Source organism: Phycodurus eques, chromosome 3 (assembly GCF_024500275.1).
Source record: "Phycodurus eques isolate BA_2022a chromosome 3, UOR_Pequ_1.1, whole genome shotgun sequence".
Lineage (NCBI taxonomy): Eukaryota > Metazoa > Chordata > Actinopteri > Syngnathiformes > Syngnathidae > Phycodurus > Phycodurus eques.
Window position 1 is genome coordinate 20,274,104 of NC_084527.1, and position 23,405 is coordinate 20,297,508.

The 23,405-nt window shown below is 40.2% G+C and overlaps 1 protein-coding gene across 2 annotated transcripts in view; it reads left to right on the forward strand.

The window, feature by feature from the left end:
* Positions 1 to 268: 268 nt before the first annotated feature.
* clip1a (CAP-GLY domain containing linker protein 1a) overlaps positions 269 to 23,405 on the forward strand; it is a 55,908-nt gene continuing 32,771 nt past the window's right edge. The window contains exons 1-9 of one of the 2 annotated variants that reach the window (XM_061672426.1): positions 269 to 551; positions 4,496 to 4,795; positions 6,729 to 7,267; positions 8,446 to 8,570; positions 9,294 to 9,510; positions 13,135 to 13,332; positions 15,749 to 15,840; positions 15,909 to 15,969; positions 19,786 to 19,890. In XM_061672426.1, the coding sequence (XP_061528410.1) occupies positions 4,705 to 4,795; positions 6,729 to 7,267; positions 8,446 to 8,570; positions 9,294 to 9,510; positions 13,135 to 13,332; positions 15,749 to 15,840; positions 15,909 to 15,969; positions 19,786 to 19,890 (1,428 nt within the window). In that variant the 5' untranslated portion in view covers positions 269 to 551; positions 4,496 to 4,704. The remainder of the gene's footprint in view (positions 552 to 4,495; positions 4,796 to 6,728; positions 7,268 to 8,445; positions 8,571 to 9,293; positions 9,511 to 13,134; positions 13,333 to 15,748; positions 15,841 to 15,908; positions 15,970 to 19,785; positions 19,891 to 23,405) is intronic. The other variant, XM_061672427.1, reaches the window with a different exon arrangement.

A 23,405-nucleotide genomic window follows, 5' to 3' on the forward strand; every position in this document is an offset into this window, starting at 1 on the left:
AAAACAATTTTATTGCTGTTATTAATAATTAATTTGCATTGGCTAAATGTCATATATATAAATGGCGATATTAATATAAAAAACTCGCATTTTTTAAAAATTAAGTCAAGCAACATATTCGGTCCATCAGACACTCCACGAATGTGAAAGTACACAAAACTTCAGAGTAATGTGTTCGATATAATGTATTTATTTAATGAGATACTGAATGTTTGCCTGTGTTTGTATTTCACCCCCTGGCGATTGAATTTGTATGTTGTGTGTTTCTAAATAAAAACGCAGGGGGGGTGGAGAGATTGTGTATCGACACACATACGTATTCTAATGTATAGTAACGTGTGGAGTTACCCAATCTGCTGCGGTGATCAAATCTGAGCACTCCTACGGCAACGCCGCTTGGACAAACCCCATTTTGTCGCAAACCTCGAGCTTCCGCCGGTATAGTATTTATTTCCTGAGTGAGAAGTCGAAGCTGCAGTAGTCGAAAAGCACTTCTCTTTCTTCGGGAAGACGTGGGCTCCTTCCACGGCACTCGTGGTGAAGTTGTCCAGGTAATTCGACTTTACTTGAGGACGGCTAATGGCTAACGTGGCTACCGGTTGTCACTCGGGCCTCGTCCGCTGCTTTTAGTGGCTAACTAACCGTGGTGTTTCGTTTAAACGATCCCCCGAGACACACCGTGCTAGAGCGGAGGTTATTATTCGGCACGGGGGAAAGTTAGCCCTCCCACGGCCGCAGAGCTGCCTCCCAGTCAGTGACATTGCAGACACTTTTGGCCGCCTTCGAATGACTCTCTCCCGGCGTCGTTCTAACGCTGTAGTGGGTGGATGGAGTATTTCATAGCGTTTTATAAGTAATTCGAGGCATTTCGGGTTATGTTTAGCCGTTAGTTTGACCAGAAGTTCCACTTCAAAGACAGGCGGTGTCCGTTAGCTTCCAAGTTCGAGGTGTCAACGTCACCGCACCACTTAGCCCACACCTCCCACCGTTTTTCCCCTTATTTTGTTCCTTTCATTAAAGTACAGTACAAAATGATGTAACACAAATCTACAATGTTTTCTACCAACACTTTTCATTGTTGGTAAAATGTAGGGTTGGCAAAGTTGTAAACTTTCCATGTGGGAATTTACAGGAATTTACAAAATTGAAGGTTGGCTCTTACTGGGGCATTTCATTTTAGTTGGGGGGGAAAAAAAATCTATTTTCGTATCATCACTACTAAAACAAGCAGATATCATGCAAGTACGCGTAGGGATGCACTGATACCTATACCATACCAGTGTTGCTGTCAATCCCGATATTGTGCCTCAGTTCTCTTACAGTGATGGTGTGATAAAGCTTGCTTCAGTTGTCATGTCACTGTCTTATTTTATAACTTGTGTTAATCTGAATCAGTCTTGTATTGCTTTTTGCTCATTTTATTTTGTAGGTAACACAGAGATGTAACATGGCATCCCATGTGTATATTCACCAGACTCGATGTTCCTCTTCGTCTTGTTTATGCTGTATGTACTCTTTTTTTCATACACCGCCGTTATTAAGGCTGAGATGCAAAATAATTGAAATGCCTTATGTTACAAGCTACTTCTAAGTGAAATGTGTGCTAAGACTGTGCGGAAAAACCTGCAGTTGGATGCCTTTGAATATTCTTATTCATCAAGGTCATTTCATTCTCAGGGCATTGAACCTACTGCAACTGGACAGTCCTGTTTCAGCTCAGCCTTTAATGACTAAGGCAGAGCCACTGAGAAAAAAATTGGAAATGGCTCGAATGAGGATTTTTGCCGTCTTTTCTTTTTTTTCGTAGTTTGATGAGGTGCTAGTCGAAAAGAAGATATCTTGTGCAATTGAAAGAGAGACTCAAACAAGGCTATAATTTATACCTGTGCTTGATTGGTTGTTACAACCTTGAATAGTCAATTTAATGGTACATCTGTGCGGTTTTATCATTTAGCTTACCCCCCCCCCCCCCCCCGCCCTGCCATCCTCTCGCCAGCCTCGCTACAGATCAGCATGTGGATAAAAGATTAACATGACTGCAGTGGGAAAGTCTCCAGACGAGTGGATCATTTCACTTGAGTGGTCGCACGTAACGCAACATGGCTTCTATGGGCCACATATAATATTCTATATGGGATCTACCATTAAGTCAATGGGTTGTTAATATATTGTGCAGTGTTAAGTGGTGCAAGTTCTTGTTCTTCCCACCGGTTCAATGACCTGAGGCTGTGCGGCACTCAACGTAGTGGGTGAAAACTGGAACGCTCCAGTTAAACTGGGTCGGTCGGTAATGATGACAGCCTTTCATTCCTTTGACTGACAAATTGTGTATGCGTGTGTGTCTCAAATGCAAGTTATTTGTTTCTTCAAAGTAACATATTAACATTCTTAAATGTCATACGTGTGAAAATAAGTAAATCTTGTTCAGTAAAATTACTCATCCTTTATCAGACAATGGAGAGGGAAGAACCAAGGGGTTTACAGAGCGATGCTGTCACTTGGTGGTGTTTTATCAATATTGCTGGAATTTTTGCTGTTTGTCTTCATTTCCTGTTTTAGATACCTTCACACTTTCCACTGGGAGTAAAAGTTGGTACCACCCACTTTCTCACACTTGCCACCTAAGACCCCCATCTTACTGGTCTGGAGACTAGTTGGTGACCTGATGATGACTCGTGTCTCCGCTAGTTGCAGAGACATCTCCTCCGGGTCGCCAGGGAGTCGGAATAAAATTGAACATGTTGATTTCATTGGAGACCTTTTGGCAGCTGGGGGGCAGCTTCCAACCTCGTATCGCTGCCTTTGTGCAAGGGGCCGTGACCAGAGTGTGAATTTTAACACCCGAGACCCACGTTAGGGACATGTCAAATTTAGGAAGTTTATTGCTCCATTCATAGATCTAACTAAAGGCCACTGACCTTAGTGTCCCAGTGTCACATCTCATCAGCAGGTTACAACAGAGATACAAAAAGAATGAGTCACAGAAATGCGTATAAACAGACTCCCTTGGAAATGTCTCGATCGATTAATGGTTTTGTGGTTCATGGTTCAACGCCTGTTTTTGTGAATTTTGCAGTTCAACTCCTTGTTAGAGTACAGCAGTCTGTGCAAAAATCAACTGAAAAATAATGTCATTTGCACATATTATCAATCCCTATTGGGTAGACAGACATAGGTGAAGATATTTAAAATCAAACATGAATCAAAAAGGCTTGCTGTGTGGTAATCTGACAAATAGGATTATCTCACGCAGCTGCCCCCCAGCCCCCACGTAATCCAGTTTCCAGCTCCCAGCCAGACATACCCATTTTATTTGGCAGAGCAAAAAGTACAAGTGGCTGAGTTTACCACGCAATCAAGGTCGCAGATGCCACCAGGCGACCTCGGCAGAGGCATTAGCTGTGCCAGTGTATCGCCTGGCCTTTTGGTGGGTATTTTTAGTCAACTGACAAGGCCTCTGCTCTGCTCACAGAAACAGAATGCCTCTCAAAACAAAAAGTCGCTGCACATGACTCAAAGACCTATTTACTCTAGCTCAGGGGTGTTTAAACATTTTCCTTCCAAGGCCATGTCCAGAGAAACGGAAGGCTGCAAGGGCCACATTGCCATTCTTCATTTCTTTACCCTTACATAGTACACATACACATTAACTGGTCCAAGAATACCCTCATAATAATTAACAAATTATGACCTACAGATCTTCTAAAAACATACTAATAGCCTGTCTAACATTAATGAAGTGATTATTAGTCCTTAATCAATGCATTAGAGAAAAGTAAAAGTATAGATTCCCTCATGACCCTTCCAAAACCCACAAGATCGTTTTTTTCTGTGTGAACCAGTGCAAGTGTGGTAGAAACACAAACAGTTCTCGTAACTGTTTCAAACTTCCCCATGAAGACTCTCCGCACTGTGCCTTAAAAATACACACACATATAATTTGGGCTCTGATTGTTACGAGATTCTCCTCCATGACTGTTCTGAGACCAACATGGTTATGTTTCTGGGGGATCCTGTGTAAATGTGGTGGAGACACAGACAGTTCTTGGGACTGTTTAAAACTCCACTGTGAACACAATTAGCACCGTCCCCTAAAAAATATATAATTTTTTACGTGTATAGTTTCAAGATAGCTACCATTTTCGTTGATTTTAACATATTCTGGTAAATCTAAAATCCATTTCAGCAAGATTGCTACCATTTTTGCTTAACATTCTGGTAAATCTAAAATCCATTTCAGTCTTACTGCTGAGACCCAGAATTTTTGTTCCTTTTTTAACTCTGTTTTCAGTTTTGTTTTTGTGTTTTATATTTTATACGGTATAATGTTGCTCATAAAACCTAAAAAAAAAAATTAGTTGACACTGGTCGAAAAGTCTTGGTGTACTCAGACTTTGTAGCCCCCGTACAAAAGAGAGACATTCTGGAATATTGTCATTGTGTATTTTTGGAGGCCTCGGGGAACGTTAATAAAGTGTTTTTGTTTTTCCTTCAGGGTGCTCTTCCAGACCAGCTTTTTTACGCCCTACTCCCTTTTCGTGTTTTTTTATTTTTATTTTTTTCCCCAATTTTCTTTTTGTTTTGTTTGTTTGATTTTACATAACCGTCAAAGAGGCTTCACCTGGTGGCTTAAATGGTCTGCGTTGGGACTGTGCCCATTGACGGACATCGGCCTCGCACGTCCAGCTAATCATACCAGAAAACATGAGCTCAGCCAAGGCCAGTGGGCTCAAAGGGCCCAGTAAGATAGCCAGGGGGCCAGGCACCGGTGCACCAAAGACCAACCCAGGCACAGGTAGGAAAGAATAAACATGGTAACACCACATTCATCAATCTACACACAGTAAATATTTCAATTCTGGGGCACTTCCATTAAAGGAAACAAGCAAAAGGTTTTAAATGTTGTCCTTTTGGTAGACTAAAACATAACATTTGAGAGTCAGAAGTCCAAATTTAAATATTAAACATGGATTTCTTTAGTTTGTTTAGATAAATGTGGGATCAAGATTTTATGTTCTCAGAGGGACATTTATGTTGCAAAAAACGCATGAAAATAAATTTTGCTGCCAATCATTGACATTTCTCATAAATGTTTAAAATAAGCAAATAATCCTTATGTATTTTATTGAAATTATAAAAGAATGTAATATTTTTTTTTAAATGCAAACATTAAGTTAACAGTGGCCTTTAAAGGGTTTAAAAAACTTATGTATATATGTGATATGTATAATTCAGCTTCAATTAGTTTCAACAGAATTACTTCTTTTCCTTTCGGCTTTTCCTCGTGAGGGGTCGCCACAGCGTGTCATCCTTTTCCATGTAAGCCTATCTCCTGCATCCTACTCCCTAATACCAACTGCCCTCATGTCTTCCCACACTAAATCTATCAACCTCCTTTGTGGTCTTCATGTAGCTCTCTTGCTTGGCAGCTCCATCCTCATCATGCTTCTACCAATATACTCACTATCGCTCCTCTGGATGTGTCCAAACCGTTGAAGTCTGCTCTCTCTAATTTTGTCTCCAAAACATCTAACCTTGGCTGTCCCTCTGATGATCTTATTTCTTATCCCATAGAACCTGATCACTCCTAGAGAGAACCTCAACAGCTTTATTCCCGCCCCCTCCAGCTCTGCTTCCTGTTGTCGCTACAGTGCCAGTCTCTTAATACGTACATCATGGCTGCCCTATCCCTCAAACTTTGCCCTTCATCCTAGCAGAGACTCTCTTCACATAACACACCTAATACCTTCCTCCACCCGTTCCAACCTGCAATTAAATTACTTAATTGTAATTAAATTACTTCATACACACACCAAAACATGATTCGACAGAACGCTGGCATCTTGACGTAAAATTGCTAGTGCTAGCACTAGCTTGCTAGGCTACATAACGTTTTGTTGCCTGCTTGCGAGCCGTATCGTATTAAAAGTACATGAACATACCTCAAGTAGTCCTTGAATTAATGTCCTCTCCCGAGCACCGGTGACCATCAGCACACGTTTTTCCCCTATTTTGTTCTTATAATACGCACCACGTGATCATTGGTGGTGTTGTCGCCCAGTCACGTTTGAGTTGACAAGATAAAGTCCAGTGATTGTAAAAGACTGGATGTGGTGGTATTGGAATACAAGATTTTACTGCAGTGACATAGTGCAATCGTGACAGACCAAATTTGTCTTGTAGTCTGATTCACGCGTTGCGTGTTGTCTGTCTCAGACGTGTTGTCTCTCCCACACCGCCGACATGTTTTTTTTTTTTTTTTTTTTTTTAAATAACTATGGGTTGTCAGATATTTACAGTACTACGTCAAAAGACACACAACAAGGCTAAAACTAAACTAGCTTTTGATTCAAATATACTTTACACGATGGCGACGCGGAGTAAATGTCTTTTGCGGAGCCGATCAATGATGTTATTGATCAAATCAGCATAAAAGGCTAATTATTGGCCGATACCAATCAAGCCAATCAGATCTGTCTAAAGTCTATTGAAAAGTAGTGCAATAAAAAAAAAAATATTTCCCTAACAAGAAGAAAAATTGTGATTACAATATTGATGAAAATAATCTTAATTATTATTTTGGCCATAATTGTGCAGCCCTAATATATTTTAGGATGAATTTAGTATGGGGCTTTTTTATTTGAAAGAGCAGCAGGTTTAAAAATGTTCCCACGCTGTTGCGCCCCCCTCAAAGTCCTCAAGGTATAAATTTTTGTGTCCTTTTTCAGGAGGTAAAGTTGCAACGGCTGACAAATCACCCACCGGCGTGGAAGACAACCACGATGCCAGCGATGGCTTCCAGATGGGCGAGCGCGTCTGGGTGAACGGGACCAAACCGGGCTACATCCAGTTTTTGGGAGAGACCCAGTTCGCTCCGGGACAGTGGGCGGGCATCGTTCTGGATGAGCCAATCGGGAAGAACGATGGCTCGGTGGGGGGCGTGCGCTATTTCCAATGTGAGGCCCTGCGAGGGATCTTCACCCGTCCGTCCAAGCTGTCGCGCACTGAGGGTGAAGGCGACGGCACTCAGACGGCGCCGCCTTCCCGTGCCGCCTCGCCTGCCCTGTCCATGGGCAGCCTGTCCTCTCACATACCTGCCACCAAATCCACAGCAGCCAAGAAGCCCTCGACTTCTGCTCCGTCCGCGACGCTGGCCGCACAGCCTTCCAACTTGGTTCGCGTCAACAGCGAATCTATTGCCAACCTGTCAGAGAGCGGCTCAGTCAAGAAAGGGGAACGGGAGCTCAAGATGGGGGACCGTGTGTTGGTAAAGTTTGGATCCTTTTGTTTTCACTTCAATAGCTGTAGCATGTCAATATGATCAATGTACAGTGTTGCCCCACTTATTTGCAATTCGCTATTGGAAGTTTGCCTATTCGCCGATGTTTTGGGGAGCCGATCCTCTGTTAATCGCTGTTTTAGTTCAAAGTCCAGTCTGATAGAAAAGTAGAGCTTTGATACTACCATGAGTAGGGTTGGTGATCATTTTAATTTGAGCGATTCCGGTTCCGTATTTCAATTCCTAAACGATTCTCTATTCCGATTCTTTTAGGGGGCCCGGTCAAAAAAGTTTCCATGGTTTAAATAAAGAGTGTCCAAATTATGAACATCCATTTTCTTAGCAGCCTGCAACATAAACTAAAATGAACATTTGACTCGGGGTTCTTTATAATCAGTATCAATATCAAACCTAATAACTAAAAGGCGTGAGTGGAACTAACCCAATTGACTTAATATTCATTCATTAATGTTTCAGCTAAAAGTTTAATATAGCATTGTTAAAATAGTTATTTGGGACTGTTTCATCACATCAAATGGTTTATATATGCAAGTTTTAACTTGACTTATTTTACTTATCATACCCTTCAAACCTTTTGGGTTGAAGGATATGCACCAGAACTCAGCATTTTGGCACTAAAAGTAACTTTAGTAATTTTAACTTAATTTTATTTGTATATGTATTGATGTGTTTGTTTATTAATTAATTTATTTTTAATGGATGGATCCAAGTGCTATAAAACGCTGATTCCTTTCCCTACCCACGATGATGCACAAGGTTAGTGTTTGTGATATTGTGAGACGTTTATCTAAATTATTTATTTTTTTGTTGTACATAAGCTGTAAATAAACATCACCTTTCCATAATATCCCCTTTAAGTATTTTCGTTTTAGGAAAGTGCAACATCCAATTTCGCATGTGGTAAACCTCAGCGCCACAGAGTGATTAAATAGCTAAAGGTCACAAAGAGTCCCCCCCTCCAATATTGACAGTTTGACTGCAATATACTCAGCACTGACATGCCTTTCTGGTGCTTTGCTGGAATTGTGTCATTTGGGATTTGAGTTTAGCAAAGCAGATTACAGTAAACTCGCAATTGGTGGGGGTTAAGGCAGAACCCTCAGAGTGATGGTAGTCTGAGGTTTTGGTCCCCCCCCTTTCCTCAGGTTGGCGGAACAAAGGCGGGAGTGGTGCGCTTCATCGGAGACACGGATTTTGCGAAAGGCGAGTGGTGTGGAGTGGAGCTGGACGAGCCTTTGGGGAAGAATGATGGCGCAGTAGCAGGCACCAGGTACAAAAGAAATGTTTCCAAGCCTAGAAATGTCAACTTGTGACAAATACAGGGCTGCTTTCGTTTACAAGTTCCCCTACTTGGGAATTTTTCTAGTTGTGAGCCATCACTTTGTCACTTTTGGGCTGCTTTGTGTTGTAAGCCAAAACTTCAATTCCAGGCAAGCTTCGGGTACGCAGTCACTCGAGTGATTTTGAAAAAAAATTAGAAATGTACTGTAATGCTCATGTATTTGTGGGCAAGGAGAGAGACAGTCGCTGTTGCTCTTTTAGCTGTTTATTGAACCGTACAAACAGTCAAATACAAAATGAGCACACTCACAAGGAGCTGCTGTAGGCCATTACTTAAGCCCAGACACTCGCACGTAGACTAACCGGCCAACCCGACTCCGGCTCCTGATATCACTTGACTGGTCGCAGGAGTAGGAGGGGAGGAGGAATCGTCTGTGGTGCATGCAGTGGTGTGGGCCTGTGGCCGCTGAATTGGAGCCTTCACCGGCCGCAGCCGGATGATTTTTATTCCCCTCCGCCTCCTTGCCCGCGATCCGGGTGGCTGACTGATGTTGGCCATGCACTCTAACACCTGATGTGGGGCCACGGGGTGGCGGATCCTGTGCGGTCTGCTGCTGCCTCACAACACAACGCGCGTGGGCCCAGACGGCAGAGACATGTTCGCCCAAATAACACTAAACACATTGCAGTATTTCTCACTGTATTTCTGCAGGTACTTCCATTGCCAGCCCAGGTATGGCTTATTCGCGCCGGTGCACAAGGTCACGCGCATCGGCTTCCCATCCACCACGCCGGCCAAGGCCAAGGCGGCGGCTCGCAAGGCTGCCGCCACGCCAGGTGGCCTGAAGCGTAGCCCCAGCGCCTCCTCCATCAGCACCATGAGCTCCGTGGCCTCTTCCATCAGCGCCAAGCCCAGCCGCACTGGCCTGGTGAGGAACACTGTAATCCTTGCATACAGTCAAATCAATAACTAATACAGACTACACAACAAATTTGGTCTTTCACGATTGCACTATGTCAGACTACCACCATAAAATCTTGCCGTATGTTGGGCAGACGGTGGCAACACTACACGACATTTATTATGATAACACCATATCCCTTCTTTTACGATCGCTGAGCTTGTCAAATCAAACGCTGTTGGAGAGGCGGAACCATTGGTCAACGCGACCGGACACACTTGTTACCATGCCGACGACAACAACAATGCGCTGCGCCAATGTATTGTGTATTGGGGGGGGAGTAAGATTAGGAAAAATGTGCGGCGGTCGTTACCGGTGCTCTGGAGAGGACATCATTCAAGGATTACTTGAGGTATGTTCACGTACTTTTAATACGGTACGGCTTGCAAGCACACAACAAAACGTTATGTAGCCTAGCAAGCTAGTGCTAGCACTAATGGCTGTATGTAAATCTTAATAAATCTTCGGTAAACATTCATTTGTCCGTGCAAATAAATGTTGACAACGGCGACTGGAGGCGATGCGCCGGTCGCAATATGCAATCCAATTGGTCAAGAGTTTTCGTTGATATGTCACACTACACGGAAGCTATCCCAAAAATCAAACATGCCAGACTTTAGGACGATGGGCTAAATCGTTTGTTGTGGATTATGTCACACTACAAGAAGTTTTGTCTTTCCCGACAAAATATGTCTGGCCCAATCTGGGAAATCGGACGCGATAGCTAATTAGGCCAATATCGGGGCTAAAATCCTATAGTCTGATCTATGCATAAAACCCGGAAAAGTATTTTTAGCATGTGTGAAAGCATATTTGCATTTTGATTGGCTAGTTGCTACATCATGCAACTACTGCGATTCAGATTTTGAGTCGCGGCAAAACCAGTTGCTGACTGATGGGCCACTCATGAAAACAGTTGCACACTGTGCAAGAGTTCAGTCTGGTTCGGCCGCATCACTCTGCTTTTTGGTTTTTAAAACTGAAGGATGCGCCAGGTCATTCCTAGAAGAATTATTTTATTTATTTTATTTATTTTATTTATTTTATTTATTTTATTTATTTTATTTATTTTATTTGACACTACTTGATATACTAATTCTATTTTTTTTTTTTTTGTTAATTATAATTAATTTTGTTAATAAATATACCAGTGTGGCACGCTGGCCAACTGGTTAGAGCGTCAGCCTCTCAGTTCTGAGGACCGGGGTTCAATCCCCGGCCCCGCCTGTGTGGAGTTTGCATGTTCTCCCCGTGCCTGCGTGGGTTTTCTCCGGGCACTCCGGTTTCCTCCCACATCCCAAAAACATGCATTAATTGGAGACTAAATTGCCCGTAGGTGGGACTGTGAGTGCGAATGGTTGTATGTTTCTATGTGCCCTGCGATTGGCTGGCAACCAGTTTAGGGTATACCCCGCCTCCTGCCCAATGATAGCTGGGATAGGCTCCAGCACGCCCGCAACCCTAGCGAGGAGAAGCGGCTCAGAAAATGGATGGATGGATGACAATTTACCAGTTGGATAAGGACTTACAAATATGATTAATGTATATATAAATGTTGCTATTTTACTAATTTTATGATTTACAAGTGGTTCTCATAAGCCATTACATGGAGCCTTGTGTTCTGATTAGAAAGAATCTGGTTAGAAGCCCAAACTGAGTGAAAATGTCTCAATCGGAATAAACAGGCCGAATCTGAATTGAATTTCAGTCAGATTCCTTTCGCCAAACTAATCAGAAGTACATTTTCGTCATGTAAACAGTGAATCTGAATGGTACTGTGCTGCACTCTGGCTTCCTATGCTCTGTCTTGATATGCGGTGACATCGTTTACGCACTTGAAAACATGGAAGCTTCCTACTAAACCTGGGGGGTTTTCCAGTAGGCAGGTTACGTGAAAACTCGGAGGAATTTGACCTGCGATGAGGGAAAGCCTGATCATTCCGTTCCAAAGAGCTCGGGAGGAGGAATTCTTACTCAATCACTGCGGTAACTGACTCTTTGAACCTAACCTGCTCACTAGCAGGTTAGGTAGGCTCAATCCAATGTTAGGTAGGCTCAATCCAATGTCAGGCTCAATCCTGACATTCTACATCTCCTCTCACCTGTAGCAAACATGGGTTGTCTGTTTCTCTGCGATCCCATCGATATTGAGGCAGAACTAAATCTAAAATTATACGCTGGTATTACCAGACTAATTTCTGATCAAAAACTATTGCTTTTCATACTCAATCAATACGGCACGTTTTTGCTAATGTCTCTTCAAATTGTATGGAATTATGTGTCTGCCGGTAAAAAAAGTCACTGTCACAGTGAAGCGGCCATTACAGTGTAAGAAAAATGGTTCCACAGGATTGCAAGTGTGTGAATGTAGAAATCATTCATCAAAACCTTTTTTTATTTTATTATGATTATTTTTTAATCAAACCATGGTAGATATGCTGCGGCTCAGACTGGGACCAGTCTAATTCAGTGGTGGCCAAAGTACAGAGGGGCCCCTTTGTTGTTTAATCTCACCTGACAAGCATTTATCAAGAGTCAATATTTTCTGCATTGTTGATTTTCTTGAAAGTATAATAAAAAAAATTCATTTGAGCTATTTTGTAATAATTTCTTATAATTGGTTGATTACTTGAATATTAATACAATAGTTTTTTTTTTTAAAATAAATAAATTGGTTATTTAAGTTAATTGATCTTAATTCTGCGCCGCGCGGTGAATGACTGGTTAGCACATCTGCCTCACAGTTCTGAGGACCTGGGTTCAAACCCTCCCCCCCCCACACACACACACACGTGTGGAGTTTGCATTTAATTAAATCCTTGGTTAATTGATTGGTCAATTAAATAAATTAACATTGAAATATTTTCATATGTACATTTGAAATTAAACCATTTCAATAACCGCTTCATTAATCATTTGAAATAATAAAATTTAAAATGGGAATGAATAATTGTATAGCTTAAAATTTGTTCGTTTATTCATTTTGTATTTGTTTATTCATGTAGAGCGTTCTACTCGTGCCACCCCGAAATGATTGTGACTATTTCAAAAAATAAGAAGTTTTCTATTTTAAAATAAAATATAAAAGTTTCCCCAAAACAGTTTTTTTTTTTTTTTTTTTTTTTTGTATAGATCTTTCAACTTTTATCTTGGAAACATTTCGACTAGTTGAAAAATGTTTACAATGGGAGAAAAAGTAAATTTTTATTCTGAGAATAGTAGTGTAGTAGTAATATTACAAGATTACTGTAGTTATATTTATTCAAATCTTCGACACTATCTCAATTTTTTACTCATTTCATTAAAATAAATCCTCAAAATATGGCCGCTCTTGTAAGATTACAACTTAATTCTCTTAAAAAAAAACAAAAAAACGCATTGTTGTAAAAAATAAATGAGAAATAAGTACACAACATTTTGCAAAGTAAAAATACGAGAAATTATTTTTCAAGAACTCTTGAACATACATTTTGTGACTTTTTTATCGAAAAGAAAACCCTATATTTTTCTGGAAAAGTACTAGTGACTATTTCATAATTGTTTTTAATGTGGCTTTTTCGTGATCACTAAATCAATCTCTCCCATCTGCAGCTGACAGAGACGTCGTCGCGATACAACCGCAAGATCTCAGGCACCACGGCCCTGCAGGAGGCTCTGAAGGAGAAGCAGCAGCACATCGAGCAGCTCATGGTGGAGAGGGACATGGAGAAGGCCGAGGTGGCTAAAGCCACTAGCCACGCTGGGGAGATGGAGCAGGAAATCACACTGCTCAGGAATGACCAAGAGCAAGTAATGGACATGAAACGCTTACCGTAATTTATTGTATAAAATGTGCATTGTTTTCTCTCCAAAAATTAATCAAAAGTCGATAAATCGCATTATACATAGCCTAGATATAAGGAATTAAAAAAAAAAAAATCTTTCACATTGTATAAATGTATACTGGTGCCTAGGGGTTGTGGAAAAAAGGTATGCCATGACCTCCTTGTGCCATATTGATATAAAATCCATAGAATCCTAAATATTGTGGATTTTATTCTGGGGAGTTTATTTTCAGATGGGGAAGGGGGGGACATAATGGGAGATGTCCACAAATTTTGGTAATGAGCGCCTATGCTGTGAGAAATACTTAATGTCCATAAAATCCCAAATATTCGGGATTTTGTTTTCACAGAGCTGCCAACCTCATGAAATTCACTTTTCGTTCATATTTCTCGGAATTTCCATATTTTCAAAATTTTGTCAAGAGCATTACTGTGGGACAGTTCCAGCCATCCATTTTTCCGTACCGCTTATCTAAACTAGGGTCGCGGGTGTGCTAGAGCCTATCCCAGCTGACTCTGGGCGAGAGGTGGGGTACACCCTGAACTGGTCGCCAGCCAATCGCAGGTCACATATAAACAAACAACCATTTGCACTAGCATTCACACCGATGGAGAGTTTTCAATTAATTAGGACAATTTAGAGTCTTCAATTAACCTACCGTATGCATGTTTTTGGGATGTGGGAGGAAACCGGAGTACCTGGAGAAAACCCACGTAGGCACAGGAAGAACATGCGAACTTCACACCGGTGAGGTCAGATTTGAACCCTATTCCTCAGAACTGTGAGGCAAATGTGCTAAAATACAGCAGTTGAAATAAGTAGTTAACATGTCACCGTTATTCTCATTAAATATATTTCCAAAGGTGCTATTGACCTGAAAATTTCACCAGATGTTGGGAACAACCCAAGTAAATAAGGTGGCATACATTTATAAAATGGGAAAGTCTTTTTCATTTTCTGCTATACCTATGTAGAATGCGCACAAATTTTTTGGGGGAAAGAAATGTGCATTATACACGAGAAATTACGGTATATCTACAGAAGTGTATTAATTGGCTTATTTTATTGTTCAAACTTGGGTTACTCTCTGCTATAATGCAGTTCCAACCACACCTATGTGACAAGTGTACTGTATCACCTAATCACTTATTTCCGTGTTGTGCGACTTCATGACATGATAGCTTAGCAGTTAGCGTCATGTTTTCCGTCTTTTCCTACCCGCTCCTCACCCTCCCTTTGTTAATAACGTAAATGATACGTGTAAGAAGTTTAGTTTATTCGCTACCGTGGAGGTGATGTTTAGTGACTTACAATGTGTTGTTGACACCAGACGCAAAGAGAACTTTCGTTTCCGCAGCTTGGCAGCCGGCGGCTTAATAAAATAGCGTGCGCCCCCAGCGTTTTTTTTTCTTCTATTTTTTTTAAAACAATATAGTGTTTATTTCATCGAATTAATTTATGGAATCTTTGTAACAGTGGTCGGACACAGTGCCGTACTGGCCAGTAATGTCGGACGCTGGAACCGACACCCACCCCCCATCTCCGGAGCAATCTGTGTTACAGCCATAACGACTCAGTGTTCATTGATTTTCCGTAACAAAATCCGGACGTCCTGCAACATTTGACAGCTCTGTTTTTATATTTTCAGTTTGAAGTGGGCATAGGTAGAGATGTCCACATAAAGTTGAAGCGACATTAAGCTTTTCCTGTGTAGTGAATGTCTGTGGAGAGGAAAAGTGTTCATGTCCATGAAATCGAAAATATTATGTCTTTCATTGTGATGTTTTCCGATAGGGAAAAAGCATAATTCAGTGTTTCCCCGAGGTTGAGAATTTACTTATATATGCTGGCGTGCTGTGGAGGCGTCGCGTTCTCTGGTGTCTCTCAACAACCCACGTGTGGGGGCGCGGCAGAGACTCTGTAGCCCAAATAACGCACAATACTTCAGGGAAGAAGTATTTTTTTGGGTTGCAGGCATAACGTGATGGCCACTTGCACGCTGCAATGGTAGAAAAATGGCCCAAGTTATTATCAATATGAAAGTACCAATTGTTAAGAAAAGCCACTGCATGGAATAAGGGCGCTTGGTGTTTATATAGTCGGGGAGGGTCGAGTAAAGTATACACCCCAATCCGCTTTTGTTTTAGGGATAGCTTTTAGCCTCAACTGAAAAAAATCTGGCCAGCTGAAATGGTGAAAGAATTTTAAGCAATAGTGCCACAATTCAGTACTATATTGTTCTCATTCTTTGCATGTTTTCAGCATTTATCTTTTAATAAATTTAATGTATTCAGAAAAATCACGAAAATTACTTTAGTGGGCCTTTAAAGGTATTATTCATGCTCTTATTATTGACTTTTTGTACCCTGTCGTTGGAAAGATGGAGGCCAAGATGGATCAGTTACGTGCCTTGGTAGAAGCGGCAGACAAAGACAAAGTCGACCTGCTCAACCAACTCGAAGAAGAGCGGAGGTAAGCCGAACATTAGAATTTAGCAAACTGTTCAGTGTTATAAGTTTAGTGTTTGTGTTTTTAAATAGAAAGGTTGAGGACCTTCAGTTCCGTGTTGAGGAGGCATGCATCACCAAAGGGGACCTGGAGGTAAATTCTCATTAATTTTTTTGTTTTTATGATAGTAAACATTCAGACTGTAAAATAGTCACTTCTTTTTAGCCGGTATAATGAATAAGGCAATTAGCATATGGTCGCACTTGCACAGTTCTCCAAATAAGAGGCAAAGCATGCTTCCTTCATGCTGTTTAACTCCCAGTTGATTACTGTAAAATTGTCATGTTCATCAAAAAAGTTAATTAAACATGGTATATTTAAACATAAAAATATTCAACCACACCACACAATTTCATCTAACCAAAGTTCACTAGCTTAATGCTCACATAATGTAAAATGCCATACACAGGCTAACGGAAATTAACACACGTGGAGAAGCAACACAACAACAACACAACAGAGCATCTATATATTATTTATGCTTTGTGGGAACGTCTTTTTCTGGAGTTTAGTTGGGGGACCTCCTTGGCCTCTTCTTCTTGCTGCCCAACATATTGTGGTGCATTGCGGTATTCCACTGACGGCTAGCAATTCTAAATTCTGACTTGCCTGGACACTGTAAAAACACCCAAATTAGAGACCTAGCTATTTTAATACCAGCAGTTAAAAGGTAACCTTTCCATAATGTTTGTTTAAAAAGTCCAAATTATCATAACGTGCCGACATGGTGGTTGAAAAGCGGTGATATGTTTGCAATTTATTACACTAGTTATTATCCTTAGTTATGAAGAGGGAAACTAGCCACCCAAAATATTTGATTCATGTGAGTCACAGTGCAGTATTCCCGCTATTGCGCAAGCTGTATCTGATCTCAGGATTTGTCATTTACTTCCACAGCGGGGACCCACTTGGTTTAATCAGAAGGATCTCAAACTTGAGCTTTAAAACGAGAGCATCAGGGTTGGGATATGCCTTTTACCCGTTTTTTCCCTGAGAATGTGTGCACTAACAGTTTGACTCACCCTCAGAATGTGCATGCAACTTCACACACACAAAAACACCCGACAAATTTAAAAGTTTAACAAAAGTGTGTTGCGTGCAAGCAGGCGACTAATGCTGTAACTTTTTGATGCCTCCTGTTCAGTGATGTGATGTTATTGCCTCTTCTTCCCTTTTGTCCTCGTCCTTTTTTATTTGTTATTTTCTCCCCTTGTTGGTCCAGTGCTCGGCATGGAACCACTGGAGATGCTCCCCTCGTCATCCCACACTCCCCCAGTCACATGAACTCTAACCCTACAACCAAATTTATGATGGTGCCTCGACAACGACGGGTTGCTTTTACGGTAGTTCCAAAATACTGTGATTCCTCAGATAGTGACTGTTGCCGTTGAGTTACTCCACTGCCAAGAGTGCCGGGCATTTATTAGTGGTACAGTATTTCATGGAGACAAGGCTTTTATTTTTACGTATGGATTTTTCCTCCCAGTAAGCCATCCAAGAGCGGAATCTGTGGTTACGAACTTAACTCGTTCAGTGACCTCCGTTTGTAACCCGAAACGTTCTTAAACCGAGTTAGTGTTTCACACTGAAATTAATGGAAATGCAATTAATCTGTTCCAGCCACAAAATTAAGTTATTCTGTACTTAACTTTTTTTTTTTTTTTTTTTTATCAGCGTGTGTGGTTCAAACGAATATAGTACAATATAGAAATAAGTGTAAACCCACTATTATAAAGAAATGAAACACTAAATGAACAAGTTTATTGCTCATTAACTTTAACCAAGGAGGGAAAGGGGAGAAAGACCACAGCTCATTATTGAAGTATTCTTCCATAATAACACTGAGAAATTCTGATTCAGGTGTTTTTTTTCTTTTGTCTGTTTATTTTCTAATTCATTGGTTCATTTTGGCAAAACAATCGAGGGAAAGTTGTCTTTTTCTGTTCAGAAAAAAAAAAAAAAATCAAAGTTGGACGTCACGTCATGAATTGCTCTTTTGGCCAATTTGTTGCACATTTCTTTTGATCATTCGGATCATTTTTTTTTATTGCCTCATGCTTATTTTTTTCATCAGCCCAATAGCATTAAACAACTAATATACAGTGCCTACCTTCGTTGCATTGTGTGACGCACAGTCAATGACGAATGTACAACACAAGAAGCACAGCACAGATGTTTCTGCTCATCTATGACAAGTGCTACCTAACACTATCTTTTGGAGTTTCCCGTTTTATCTTGGGTGCCATTTTGACTGTTTAGCCCTTTGTTTGCTTATTTAGCAAATGTTCTGCACGTTGGCATTGCACCTACTTGTGTTCATTTATAAACTCAGCGATCCAGCAGCTGCATCTGATTGGCTGAATATAGGCGGAACTTCCGCCAAGCGAACACATCCGTGGAGCGCCATTTTGACATGATTACGTCAGCATTAACCGTTTGATTAATTAAAGTGACGCTACAATTTTATAACGTACATACTTTAAATAGTACTTTTTTGATGGAAATGAAATTATTTTCGGACTTCTTTTACCATGTCACTCACAAAAGCTAATGGATTTGTTATTGGATGATCAAGGATACGAAGATGGAACTATCGCCTGCAAGCGTAACAGATTTACGCCTTACGCTGTGGAGCAGATAACTAGTTTTCATCTTAAATTTAAGTGTTATGCACAAGTCAGCGATCGTCACGCAACGTGAGTAGAAGCACAACATAGGTCTTACGTAAAAAAAAAAAATGTAACGAGAATTTTTCTACGGAAATATTAGGCATAACCCGACTTGTTCATAAATTGGTCCTTTGTAACCCAACTGTATATTTGATTTTATTTAATATTAGCTATTATATAATTTTCCTTTTTTATTTTTACAAATAATACCTTTTCTTGCTGCTTTTTGATATAAATTTTTTTTTCTCTCCAATTTCTTTTCCCAATCCATTCCACCCATATACAAACATGCAGACATTAAAAAGAAAAAAGAAAATAAATAAAAGTTTGGAATATATATCTTCAAGATTTTGGAGCCTAAATTTATATACTAGACTTTTTAAATTTTTTTAATCATTCAAATTTAGCAGGGTTGTTGTTAACACTCCATGGTGTATCAAATTTACATTTATTTTCACTTTAGACTTTATAAAGTGGACATATTTTTCCAAACCAACTTTTTCTAGTATTTGGGATGTAATATTGTCTCTCTGGTGCCTCAGTAAACATAAAAAATAAATTAAAATCGTCCACACATTCCTGAGTTCCAGACGTGTCTCTGCAGAGAGGCCTGATACCAGGTTATTTGAATTTCTAGAGCTTATCTACGTCACTTTTCAGATTTCCACTTATCTCTCCACTCTCGAGCAAGTGCTGCAAACATAACAGTGTTTATTTAAGTGGCGAGCATTTGCGCATCACTGCTTGTATTTCTTCAACTTTAAGATGGGTCAATTTGAGATCCAACATAACAGGAGGGTTCAAATGTTACTAACTGCTGGAAGCCAAACTAAATCCCATTCTACACTCCTCGTACTGCTTGCAACTAGATTATTATTTAAAAGATTTGTTACATAACAATCTAATACTCTTCCCCCCCCATCAGGTGTTGGTTTGCATGTTTTTTGTTTTGTTTGTTTTTTTTAAACTACCCCTTCTCATCAAACAACAAACGTTTGCATCAAATGCTCTTCTGCTCCCTGCATATTCACCATCTCTGTGTTTATGGTACAACCTGAGTATTGTTCACTGGTGGTGTGTCCTCCCATCTCCTCCAGTTATCACCCATGGTTCCATCCATCCATCCATTCTCCCCCTTCCCCCATCGTCTCCTTCCTCTCTTGTCTGTGTTGGGCTGGCATGTGATGGTGGCACTGGTGTGTTCTCCTTCTCTTTCTCTCTCCCCCTTGTGTACTAACAGACGCAGACCAGACTGGAGCATGTCCACATTAAGGAGCTTGAACAGAGCCTGCACTTTGAAAAGACCAAAGCTGAGAAGCTCCAAAGAGAGTTAGAAGACACTAGGGTAATGGATGCCACCCTGTGTTGGAGCGGTGGGGAGGAGGGGGGACCTTGAGAAACAAGGGGGACCTTGAGACACACAAACTTAGGTTTGTGTGTCTCAAGGTCTGGTCAATTAGAGCTCTTCCCCAAATGGGTTTGTGGCCAATTAAAATGCATTTCTTAGGATTTAATGTTATCTTAACGTTCATTGCAGCAGTTACCTTCCAGGCACATCTGCCATCGGTGAAAACCCACACTATATAGACCATATTATTTTTAGTTGTCAATTTAAGCCTGAAAATACCCCTCCCACTTGCTTTGAACATATTTAAACTTATTAAAACTTTATTAAAAGATCTTTTAAAAAAGTGGTGCTCAAACAGGGCTTTGGGGACCACCAGGGGTCCGCAAGCTGTAGTTTGGGGCTCTGCAAGATAATTTGTAATAATATATCACATTTTAAAAAATGCATACCTACATATAGGGACAAAAAACAACATAACAACCCAATTACTACTCCCTACCTTGGTTTTAGGCTAATCAAAATATCTGAAATGATAGTGATGTATCATCACATGAATCAGACATCTGCATGAATATTTTATATATATAATATTTTATATTTAATCCATTACATTTTATTTGTAGAACAAAAGGCATATTATTACAACAGGGATCTCGTTTGATGTGCGTCCCATGTCTGAGATGCACAAAAATTAGCAGGGATGCATGAAGCATATTAATTCTGCGTCCGTAGACTCAGGGTTTAAGACCTGCCCTATGTATGTCTGTGAATATAAGTGTGTGGGTGAAGAGCTTTCACACACAGCGAATCAGCTGTACGAGTCCTGTCTTCGTAGTAGCCAATCAGAGGCATAGTGGTACGGGTTATCGTATCCATAGAATGGATGTGGGAGTTATTTCTCAATTCGATACATTTTCATTGTTGTAGTAACACCCGCCGCGACGCAGCAAGCCACTGGCAGAATGGCTTTTGCTCCATAGATGCATACAACTGGGACAAATGGAAAGTAAAATACTTATTACATTCACTAAACTCTGAGCTAACGAGCTAGCAAGCTAAGGGCTGGAGGTAAAAAGCTCACTCGCCCGCGCCAGCATCGTCTGAAACGTCAGCACTTGGAGTTGTGTGTGTGTGTACACACATAACACACACACATATGGGAATTTTACCTCTTCATAAACCATAAGCACAGTGGCACACGTTATCAATATTCAGGCAGTATTTGACTTCAGTGAACCCATTTTCAGCGTCATTGGATTGACAGGTGAAGGTCTCACATTACAATCCAGCAGCTCGAGGGCGGGCCTTTTTGTATTCATCTTTTATTTAAAGTAGCACTAAGCAGGCCCCAAAAATGGCATGTAAATTCGACACACCACAGAGAAGACTAATGTTAACAAAACTGCCAAATTTGAATGAATTAAAAAAAATGAATTATATAAAATCAGGTTTCAAAATTTGAATAATAAAGGCCACCTCTCAGACGCTGTGGGTGTGTCGAATGGATGCGCCAAAAGGAATCGAACATACTGAGGGGGTGATAGCTTATATGATGTAAAATGTTAAGAGGCTCAACTTCAACATTGAATGGTTATTGTGGGCTATAATCATAAAAATAAGCACACAAGTCAACTTAACCTCGTTGCGGGTGACATAATGTCACAGCCGAACACGGCACCTGACAACAGCGGGACGGTAGGAGGAAGCCCAGGAAGTTAGACAGTCTGCACTGCCCCATTCACTAGTATCGAAGCCATGTTATCTCTGAAAGTTTACAAAACTATCCGTCATAAAATGTGCACTGCAGAGTTGGCTGGTGGTGTTTTATTTGAGCTCGCCATCTGTGTGTGTCATTAAAAAGTCAATCGATGGCTTTTTTTTTTTTTATTTCCTCATTTCTTGGGAGCTTAAAATTTATCAGCTTTTTTGTTTTTTTGTTTTCTCCCCTCATTTTTTGGGAGCTTAAAAAATTGTCACCGAGCTGTTCTGTAAATTGAGGCATCCACCGAAGACGCATTTCCGGGGTGTAGCCATCGTTAGCTTGCTAACTGCAAGCTGGAGTGGTAAATGGGCCTTGTTATGGAAGGTAAGCACAGCTAACTCACAACTGATCAGCAGCCAAACAAAATTGTCACTTTTTGCTTATATAGTGGGGGAGGGCACTCGAGCTAGAAAGTTGATGTCATAGGGCTGTGTTTAGTCCCACCCACAAAATCAGGAAAATTCAAACCGTGAAAAAGATGTTTAAGCTATATCTAAAAAGATCCAGCACTATATTGTTATAAGTTGTTGCATACAGTCCCCTCCAAAGGTATTGGAACGGTAAAGTCAATTCCTTTATTTTTGTTGTATACTGAAGACATTTGTCTCTCTCTCTCTCTCTCTCTCTCGTGCAGGATGAGGAGATTGCAGTGAAAAAAAAGGCGACTTTCAATGAACATGCACTCACGCAAATGCGATGAAATTTTAAATCGCCCAAGCTGGGGAAAAAAGGTCGAATACTGTATGTTTTCAGCACTTCAAACATATTTGAAACAAAACACGGATATATGCTTCAAGCCCCTTTAACCAGGTAAAAGCTTATTGAGAGAGAAAATCTCTTTCAAAAGCCAAGCAGCAGAAATTATATAGTACATAACACGACACCATTCATACAATAAACAAAAATAAAGACTAAAAAATAAGTGATATTAAAATGTATGGTGTCTAATTTAATGACAGTAACAAAGCCCAAATGTGTTCGAGTACATGCATGGTGTTTTTTAATAAATTTTTTTTTTTGTTGTCAAATTTTGCAGTCTTCAAGACTTTTTTTCGTCTCTTTAGTGGGTTAGTGACTTTATACCTATGTGCCAAATGTTTAACATTTGTTGAAGTGCAGTTTTTGCGAACAGAGCCTGATTTATTTGTATTTATTGGAGATGTTTATTGTTCTACATTACAATGCCACTGTTCAAGCTTCTTTAGAATTGAAAGTTAATTGTTCTTAAAAAAGATGCACTTTAATTAGTATGCTTTATAATGTCATTGTATCAGTGACATAAAAAAAAAGCATCAATGATCCTATCGTTTATCGTAATAGTTTTCGGAATAATATATCTTATAAAAAAAATTATATCGTGACAGGTTGAAACATATTATATTGAGAGAGAACAAGAGCAATGGATAACAAAAAAATATTGTACAAATACAAATCTGCAATATAGCGGGACCGTAAAGCAACAACCATCATATAGCGGAGGATTACTGTATCTGTACTCCGTGATGATTAGTTGCAGGGACTCATAGTTCCAGGGCTGGGACTAATTGTTTCGAGACATGTGCATCCTGGGACACACATAGTCAAGTGTAAAATGAAGGCATAAAGTATTTTATTTATTTATTTATCTTTCTGAGAAAGAGTAATATTTGGAGACTAAAGTTAGATTTTTGAAAGTCACTTGTTAAAATGTGATTGACTTTTTTTTCTCTGAAAATGTGAATTTATTGTGAATTTTTTTACTTTTGCCTCA